The following is a 10563-nucleotide window of genomic DNA, read 5'->3' as shown; positions in this document are numbered from 1 at the left end:
GGAAAGAGAAGAAAAGGAGTTCAGAAAAAAGTTCAAAGTAAGTTTTGTTGAAACTAAGTTTTGCTCGTACAAAATACAAAGACTAAAATATCTATACGGTGTTCTCTAATTTATATCCCTTATTTTGCCTTTGAAAGGTAAATTAGCACTACCTGTAAAAACAGTCATCTGAACCTTTGTAAGTCCATATTACAAGCATGGGCACATATTACATAGTGTAAACAATTATTTGCCTTATCTTCAAAAATTTAGTAATAAATGGGAAAATAATGGTCAAAGAAATGCATAATTGTAAGCTTTACATTGATGATTTTTAACTAGCATCTCTTTATTTTGTTTATGCAGTTTGACGGTGAAATTAAAGTTCTTTACTCTACCACCACAATCCAGGATTTGCCCCAGAGAAGATGGGGATCTAAAGACTTACAAGTTAAAGCAGGAGAGTCTCTTGAAATTATAGAGAGTACAGATGATACCAAGGTCCTATGCAGGAATGAAGAAGGAAAATGTAAGTTTTATTTAAAAGTTATAGTATAAATCAAAGTCATCAGAGAATGATTGAGTCAGGGTGTGTAAAAAAACCCCCCTACTTGTCATATTAAAGCAGAGGCTAGTACTCATATTTTTCCTTGCCTGGTGGTTGACAAGAAGTAGACTGTTCATAGAATCATAGAATCATTAAGGTTGGAAAAGACCTCTAAGATCATGAGGTCCAACCATCTACTCAACACTACCATGACCACTAAACCATGTTCCAAAGTGTTTGAACACCTCCAGGGATGGTGACTCCACCACTTCCCTGGTATGGTCCCCCCCCCCCTCCCCGGGCCAGCCTGTTCCAATAACCTCACCATTCCTTCAGTAAAGAAGTTTTTCCTAATACCTAATCTAAACCTCCTGTGGTGCAACTTGAGGCCATTTCTTCCTGTGCTATCATTAGTAACTTGAGAGAAGAGACCAACCCTCACCTCACTACAAGCTTCTCCCTGGTAGTTGTGGAGAGCAGTAAGGTCTCCGTTCAGCCTTCTCTTCTCCAGACTAAACAATCCCAGTTCCCCCAGCTGCGCCTCGTAAGTCTTGCTCTCCAGACCCCTCACCAGATTTGTTGCTCTTCTCTGGACCCACTCCAGCACTTTGATGTCTTTCTCACACTGTGGTGCCCAAAATTCTAGCTGTGAACTCACCAATGCCAAGTAGAGGGGCATGATCACTGCCCTACTCCTGCTAGACACAGCCGTTGGCTTCCTTGGCCACGTGGGCACACTGCTGGCTCATGCTCAGCCGGCTGTCGACCAGCACCTCCAGATCTTTTTCTGTTGTTACTGTATTATTGCATTCTAAGAGCAGTGTGCCTTAAAAAAAAAAAAAAAAAGGAAGAAAACTCCAATGGAAAAGATATACTAAATGTGTGAAAAGGGGCAACTTAGTTATATAAATCTTGCAAAGGTTAGCAGATGTTTTTGTTGCTTCTATCTCTCTCTGTCTGTCTAAAGAAGCTATGATACTCCACAGAATCTAGTAGAAGGTAGATCCTTGCTACAGCTCTTGGAAGCACTTGTTCATTGAGTGCAGCCAAGGGAAAATCAGTAACAATATTCTTATTTTCAGCTGCCAGAGGTGTAGTCTGATGTTCTAAATAGGCTGGGGGAGAAACTGCTTAGGAGTCTTCCCCTCAGCCCCGAGATGATCCAGGGCATATACCCTCATTGGCATGCCTGCTTGCTTTGGGATCTGCACAAGGCCTTTCAGTATTTCTTTGAAACCCACGGCCAGGGTGTGCATTTGCAGAAGTTTTGGCATTTTTGCAGAAGTCTGGACCATCTACTGCTGCTTTCAATTTCTTAATGTGCTCCTGTTACAACACATTTAAAATCTCGTAAAGAAAATTCACTTTGTGTAGGAATGGACTATGCTCAATCTATCGGCACCCTTTGCGTTTTACCTTTGACCTATGTAGAAGAGGGTACAATGTCATCAAACTGTGAAGGGGATTCAGCCTCTTTACTTCTATTTTTTCCCTTCCAACTGTCAAAGTCTGGAGTGTAACCTTCTTCCTGGCAGGCCTGGAGGGTAAGGAAGAATTTCTTTCATAACAACTCATATGTTTTTCAAAATATGGATTGCACTGGTGTAGCCACTTCCCAAAGAGCAGCTTTCAGTACTGCATTTTTTGAAACAAGCTAATAACAAAGTAGAAAGTAGTTCATGTTGGTTGTTTTCCTCACATAGCCTTCAAAGCCTTTCAACTAGTGACAGGAGCTACTGCTTTGCTATGCATAAAGAAGCAAAACAAATAAAAATACCCTCCTTGAAAACCTCTGAATAGATCTCTGTCAATTTTCACATTAATTAGTAAAGTTTCAATCCTACTTTAGTTAAGTGCATGACAGTTTTGGTTATTTGCTCTAGTTGCTCTAGTTTCTCATATCTTAAAGCAATGATTTAACCTTTTGAAGATAAAGTGAAAACAGATAGACTGAAAATGAACAAATAAATATGTTTTTATTACTTTCTTGCACATGAATTCTTCCATTTGACTGCTAAGTTATGAAGCACTTCCATAGCTTCATGCCTCTAGCAGCAGTTAAATAAAATTACAAATTATAATGTCTTCCTACCTTTTCAAGCAAGGGCTGGTGATCTTAGGAATGTATTCTGCTATCACACATTCTATTTTTTTAAGAAATTATTTGAAATTTCAAAAGCGAAACAAGGAACTGATTGTCATTTGCCTTCACAAATTCCTTCTTACTCTTGCTTTGATCTATCCCATGTACCTTTTGAAATATACAGAAATCTTCGTTTTCATAGGTTTTGCTTAAAGATTAAAATATAAATAGACTTTGGTGTCTGAAAATGTTTGTGCTCTTCAGTTTTCCTTTGCACTGGCAGAGAGCAGCTGGCCCAGTATGTCATAGTTTTCAGTGGTCTTAAGTAATCAAGATGGAGTGTGCTGACCTGCTGCTTTGTTCCCTACTATGGAAGCCACATAAATATGAATAAATTAGTTAGAAACTGAAACTGGAATAGTAAGTTTTTTTTACTTATTTAGGGGCTAAGGACCATCAGAAGAACCAAGATTATGATTTGCAGTGGTAGGAGGATTGTCATGTGCCCATCTGGCTTGCAGGCACACTGTACGCCATGACTATAAGCAAAGAAATTTTGTGTTCATTTATTTCACATGAGAAAATTAAAAGAAGAAACAGAGAAGTTAGATTAGCCAAATGATTTAAATCATTCCTAGGAGACTTCAGGAATCCTGGAAATTATCGGGCTCTTCTTAAAGAGAATTTAATAAATAACATCTCTAAAGAAAAAAAAATAAAACAATTTCCATGGCTTTATCCCAGATAATAAAATCTGACAAAAGACAACTAGGCTAAGAATATCCTGAATAGACAGAGCTTTCCCTGTGTGTACTGACTTACAATCAGCTGGTGACTGAAAATCTGCAGCACTGCATTCTTTGGCTATTACAGATCACCTGCATTTTAACTTTTTTAGCAGGCAAAAGTTATAATAGAATTTAACTATGAAATCTTCGTGACCCTGAAAATATAGCTACAGGCAAATTAGGCAAATTTTATCTTGCATAGCTGCAATCAAGTAGCAAATTAACAGAACTATTTTTTCATTCATAGAATCATAGAAGATTCTAGGATTCTATGGACATCTTCATGGACATATTCAACTACATCAGGTTCCTCAGAGCCCCCTTCTCCCTGACTTTGCATGCCTCCAGGGATGCATCTTCTACCACCTCTCTGGGCACCCTGTTTCAGTGTTCCACTACCCTCATTGTAAAAAATTTTCTTCCTTATATCCAGTTTGAATCTACACCCTTTTAGTTCGAAACCATTGTCCCTTGTCCTGTCCCAACAGGCATTACTAAAAAGACTGCTTCCGCCTTTCTTACAGATTCCCTTCAGGTACTGGAAAGCCACTGTAAGGTCTCCCTGGAACCTTCTGTTCTCCAGGCTGAACAAGCCCAACTCTCTCAGCCTGTCCTCATAGCGGAGGTGCTCCAGCCCTCTGATCATCTTCGTAGTCTTCCTCTGGACTTGCTCCAACAGATCGATGTTGGATTTCCAACAGATCTATGTGTTTCTTACTCTGGGGGTCCCTGAGCTGAACACAGTATTATAGCTGGGGTCTCATGAGAGCAAAGTAGAAGAGCAGAATTGCTCCTCTTGACCTGCTGGCCACGCTTGTTTTGATGCAGCCCAGAAAGTGACTGACCTTCTGGGATGTGATTGCACATCACTGGCACATGTTCAGCTTTTCTTTCACCAGTATTCCCAAGTACTCCTCAGGGATGTTCTCATGTAACTGTTAAGTCTTCAACAGAAGCTAAAGCAGATTAGTGTCAAATAAAATATTATTAAATTAATGCTTTTCTATGCAACCTTCATCTCTTTCAAAAGATAGAAATTTTCTTTAAAAATGCAGTGTTTTTAAAGAATTATGGCCTTCAAAGAGTAAATTGCTTATCTGTTTTATATCTATCATATTCAGGAAAAAGAATCCCACTTATTTACATTTGAGATTTACAGCAATCTCTGATATCTACCTACTTTAAGATGGAAACACACTATGTTAAAATGAATTATGCAAATGTTTCCTTACGAAGAAAAGCTATATATAAGAATTGGTATTTGCAGGACTGTTAGGGATATTAGTCTTGCCATGTAACTCTTCACATACTCCATACAGGAATCATAGGATATTTTTCTTATCAAAATCTTGGCCAGTTGGAGATGAAGATAAATCAGCAGCTTTTGGGAACAGTACTAGCTCATTGTTTCTGATGACAATTTACAAGGGAATGTTTCCTATACTAGTAAGTTATAGATCTAGAAATGTTAGAATAATATTAGGGCTTGTATGTAAAAAGGGCTTAACACAAAATATGAGACTCTTTAGCTGGACATTACTGTGCATTTGAAGAAAAGAAAATATACTTTCACATCTCGTGTATCACAAAAGAAAAAATCACGTGAAGGAGGAAACAATTCCTTAAGGTAAACCAGTAAGATCTGGGGATTCAGCTAGACTCACCTGAAGGATCACCACCAGAAACACTAGCAGAAAGTTGATATTTTCTGTACTGTACAATGGTTCCTCTAAGTACATGGAGCAGCTCCAAGAATTCAAGGAACTTTGTAAGTCAAGCTAACATTTTTATTCTAAAACCTATGAATTGTGTATGAATTACTAAACACCTATCATTTTAATGTGACTATTTAAGCCTCCTAATGAATAAAAGAAGGAGGCTTGTATAGTATTTTCAAATATAACACAAAGTTACATTTCTCCTTTAGAACTGTTGCCATTTTGTACCAATACACTAATTTTAACTACAAATATGTAATTATTTTGTGGCTTTCCCTTTGCTTGTGGATGCTCTACCAATTGATAAGTATTTCAGTAGATATCTTTTACCAAAGATGGCAAGTAATTTTTCTAACAGAATAAATATATTGAAGAAGAATATGTGTAGTTTTATCTGATTGAATCAGTAACGCAACAGAGTAACAGAATAATTCACTAGTGAGTAGCTTTTCTAAGGTATTTCCATTATCTGTATATGCAGTTCTTACCAATATGATGCAGTTAAAAAATTTTAAGCAACTACAGTTAATCATAGTTAATTGGTGTATACATCTTCAAAGACAGTTTTGTCCCTGTAGGAAACAATACACATTTCTGTTATTTATTATTATGCAGTTAATATTATGCTATGTTTTTGGGCTATAATTTGTGAACTATACGATATTTTGTGGTAATAGATGTTGTTTCACATCCCTCTCACTAGACCAGGAAACTAAAATATAAGATGAAAACATAATCCTGCATAAATTGTATTACTGTTTCTTCCTCTCAGCATTGGTTTTGTAGACAATGAAAACTATTGCAATGAAACAAGAGAAATAACATTTTATAAATACGTAAAGTACCAGGCACAGTAGACATAGAACTAGTCTTGCAGCTACTGTAGCATTCTTGTTTCCTGTCTAAGGCACTACATTATACTAAACAAGGAAAGAAGAGAAATTAAATCTAAAACTAGACATAGCAAAATCTTCCTTGAGTACATATTCATTGTACATTGTTATCCATCTATTTGTTTTTTCTGTTTGAAATACCTGAAAGAGAAAAACAGCATTTCACTGGTGCTAGCAACATAAGAATTAACATGAATATTTAAATTTAACTTGAACACATATTTCAATTTTACAGATGGCTATGTTCTGAGAAGCAATTTAGTTGAGAAGTAAGTATAAAGTGATCTTCCTGAAAAATTTATAACACTCAATTTTGTTCTTAACTGTGAAATAAAAGTGAAATGTAATTATTTTAGTATGTCATTCTAGTCCTATAAATGTAGTTATTTTTATGGCGTTTAGATTTATCAAGAATTAGTCATATACATCCATGCTGGAAATTTTCTAGGGCCTAATTGCTCATTGCTTAATCATAAACTCTGGTTTAAAGCATGAAAAAATACAAAAATTAAGCATTATTGGTACTATATTACCGTACTAAACATTAATGGGATTAAGTGTATTGATGACATTTTCAAATGTTTATCTAAAATGGATTGATTTTTATTTAGCTTTATTTTTATTTTAGTCTTACTGGTATTGAGAAGATTTGGCTCAGCGTTGCCCCATGCAATTGCTTGGAGTTTAGCATTTAGGATCTAATCCAAAACTTTTGATAGACAAACTCTTTCCATTTCTTACATATAAATAGGCTTATTGGCTTTCAAGGGCCTATTCATGTATCTAAGTGACATATTTTGGAAATCCCTACTCACAGAGCATGTATCATGTATAGACATTGCCTAAATTCAGTGTCTAAAAAGCTGCTTCTCCAAAACCATTATGGCATTGCCAAGTACAGAAATAAATAAAAATTTCAAGGGCATAGTGATTTTTTTCCTACTCATATTTTCCGTTTTTCTTTTAAAAAATCAGTATGTATTTGATTTTTGATGGAAATAGCTCTATGAGTTTGCTAGAATAGCTACTTAAAACCTTTCTTTTTTAAAAAAAAAGAGACAAAACCTTTTAACAAAGCAAGCCTTTGTTAGAATGAAACATATCCAGCTCTGCCCTTCAGTAAAAATCCTTTGACCTGCTCATCTTGCTTGACACTATTCTGTTAGCACAAAGGTTGCAGCTTCCCAATTAGCAGATGAATTACTTGATAGTATATCTGCACCATACTGCTACACTATTTTGTATCTGCATGCAAATAGTAATACATATCTGATGTCTCAATTTCTAAATATATTATTTTTCTTTTTCTAACCTACAGTGAGGGAGTGATTTACGATGATGTTTGTGATGGTATGTTGAACACTTCAGACAATAACTGTATTCAATTACACCAAGTTACTTCATCCTTGAGTTGAAGAACTACACAATACAAATATTGTTCATTTTACTTCCATTTCAGATTGCATCTATGATAATGAGTGATGCAGAAGCTTCACTGAAGATCAAAATCTATTTTCGACTTCCCAGATGTGAAAGCAAGTAACTAAAGACAATTACAAGTTAATTGATCACACCATTCTAAATGTACAATTAACCTTTTTAAGGATTTCAAGATTTTGTCTTCCCTTGCTTTGTATGACATTCGTATTGCCATTTATGTGAGAAATAAAAATTATGGGAATATAAGCTAAAGTTAAGGTTATCATGTTCCAGTTCTTTCCCACATTGGTGACAGTTCATGTAAACATAGTTCTTCAATTAGCTAGACCCAAAAAGACTTGTTTGGGTCTATGAAGGATACAGAGGACAACAAACCCTTGGAACAGGTTTTACTCCGGATCTACTCTATCAAACACTGGAGACTGCCACTCTGAGGAGGGCAGTATCCTGAAAAGAAATGCTTCCTTTGGTGATAATGTTCTCTTGTGAAAACAGAAAATCAAAAGTGAGCAGAGAAGACAACATATTGCTGACCGCCCCTTCAACTGCAATAGCGTTAGCTACACTGACATGTACAGCCTTGTGCCATTATGGCTGAGGTTTCTTGTTCCATGCTGTATTAATGCTAGGATACTGTTGTCTAAGAGTTATTTGACCATTTTATAAGTACTTCTTGACTAAGAGTCATAGTAAAATAGTGTCAATGCTGTGTGTTACTTACATGACTGAGATATAAACCATAGACGAGCCTACTACTTAGCATAGTGTTTCTCAAAATATATTTAGGACATATAGGTTAAGATTCAGCTTCTGTTTAGTTTGAAGATACATTGTTGTCACTATATAATTTAGGCATTAAAATAAACTCATTATAAACTGATAGGAATCATAGAATCATCATAGAATCATAGAATGGTTAAGGTTGGAAGGGACCTTGAAGATCATCTAGTTCCAACACATCTCTCGCACTAGACCAGGTTGCTCAAAGCCTCATCCAACCTGGCCTTGAGCACTTCCAGGGATGGGGCATCCACAGCCTCCTTGGGCAACTTGTTCCAGTGCTTCATCACTCTCATGGTGAAGAATTTTTTCCTTATATCCAATCTAAATCTACCCTCTTGCAGTTTCAGGAAATAACTTCTAGATTAAATATGTAGATACTATCTTTTTCTTCTAAATACTACCTAGTACTCTAGAGTTAGCTAAACGAGAGTATAGAAATGAAACATTTACATCCTTATCCACTGTTGATACAAGATTTTATCCCTAAACATCATTGGCAATGCTGTTCTATGTATGAGCAAGTAGGAAATCAAAGTAAAATGAATGGATGAAGTCCCAATAAAGAGAATGAGCATATGCAGAAAATGGAACGTATTTGTAAGATGTGATGCTTTAGCTATAGGGCAAGACAATCAAAAGCCTACAACAATGTAGCTGGATCAGTGCAAGTAACTCTCTGAATAACCAAGTCTCCTCCTATAATCCTCAAGGCAAATCAGTGCAATCTATCAAGCTAGCTAGTTTAAAAATATAGAAAAATATCTGTGTCTTGTTGAAGTTAGTGAATTTTAGTCCTACCTTCTGTTGAGCTGAGATTTCATCTATACATCTTCATTTACTGATAGTTCAAAATACAGTAAATCTCTAAGGAGTTATGGGGATATCAAATAGAAAAATAACTGTAGAAATAATAGCCTATAAGCTATTTTACACTCTATTTAAATAGATAGCAGACTGAAAAGCTATATGCAAACTTGAGCTTCCTGTTCTATATTTGCTCTTCAACCTGCATCCAGGCATACAAATAAGAACTTTATGTGTAAACATCAGCACCAGCACCCAAGTTTAAAACATGACCTTGTACCTCAAGAACAATGAACATGTCTGGCTATTTGGCTACGTAGCTGCTGGTAGCTTATTTATTTCTCAGGCACATTCAAGAGGGTTTCTGCATCAAACTAGTGATATGCCAAAGAAGTGGCAGGGAACACAGACATTTAGATGTAGAATCACTTGTCAGTTAACAATAGGATAAATGGTCTCATGTTTTACACAGTTAATCATCTCAAGAAGAGTTTGTGTTAAATTCTAATGTATGCCCAGTCTTGGTTTAGTTTTAACTGATAGTAGATTTTCATGTGTTACAGTAAGACCAACAAGGGAACCTGCACTTCGAATATAGTTTACCCTGTATTAAAGGACTTCAGTAGAACACAATGCCCTTTTGTTCCTCTGAAAAAGAAGTGAATTTCATTCTTTGTGAGATCTTTTAGTCACATATTTTGAACAGTTTTTCCACGGTTTTAGCCTTGATGTGTTGTAGATACTGCATTTCATTCATGATTATTATCCTGACTGAATTGGTCGTATGCTAGATTAAATAAGCAAGAGAAATAATTATATGAGATTTTAAACTAAAAATCTGTACATTGCTTCCAGGGATTAAATATAATGTAACTGTTACAGGGTGTTGAAATGTATTTAAAATGTACTGCACACTGAAAAAATGCCAGTATGCTTTTCATTACTTTATCAACACTGTTCATTGGATGCATTTTTTCTCTTTCTTCTGAATAAAAGCATGCTTTCTGACACAAAATGTGGATACTTTCTTCTGAATAAAAGCATGCTTTTTGATGAGAAATGTGGATAATTTCTTCTGAATAAAAACACAAGAAATGTGGATGCACCATGTTCTGCAAACTTAGAACAGTAGCTGAAAAATAAATTCTGAGAAATTATCACTGAGCAGCTGACAGAGTGAAAATCAACTTATTATTGCTGCAAAGTTTGCATAAGTATGATGTGACACTTGTTTGTCAGTATTTACTATCCGGGAGGTTAGAAGTAAGCAGAAAATCCTTCAGTCGGGAAAATCTATACTTCAGCAATTTAATAGCCTGTATTTTAAAGGCTTCTCACCAGTAATTTATTCTAATATCTTTTAAAAGTCATAAAGAATGAAAAGAAAGCTGTTGTCTCTCCTCACGATTTTCCCTCTCCAAACTAAGTCTGCAATCCTGGAGTATTTGGCTCTGCCTGCTAAAACATTCAGCAGTGAAAGCATCAAAATATTGACATAAAAATTAGACATAGGCATCAACACTCTAGC

General features: G+C 35.8%; 1 protein-coding gene across 1 annotated transcript in view; it reads left to right on the top strand.

Annotated features, from left to right (window-relative positions):
- The window catches only part of FYB (FYN binding protein), a 43286-nt gene extending 35796 nt beyond the window's left edge, over positions 1-7490 (top strand). Inside the window, exons 14-18 of the mRNA XM_009864927.1 lie at positions 7-37; positions 346-508; positions 6244-6277; positions 7327-7358; positions 7468-7490. Coding sequence (XP_009863229.1) covers positions 7-37; positions 346-508; positions 6244-6277; positions 7327-7358; positions 7468-7490 — 283 coding nt within the window. The remainder of the gene's footprint in view (positions 1-6; positions 38-345; positions 509-6243; positions 6278-7326; positions 7359-7467) is intronic.
- The last annotated feature ends 3073 nt before the right edge of the window (positions 7491-10563 follow it).

Source organism: Apaloderma vittatum, unplaced genomic scaffold (assembly GCF_000703405.1).
Source record: "Apaloderma vittatum isolate BGI_N311 unplaced genomic scaffold, ASM70340v1 scaffold9732, whole genome shotgun sequence".
In the NCBI taxonomy this organism is placed as follows: Eukaryota; Metazoa; Chordata; class Aves; order Trogoniformes; family Trogonidae; genus Apaloderma; species Apaloderma vittatum.
This window is presented reverse-complemented; position numbering and strand designations above follow the sequence as displayed.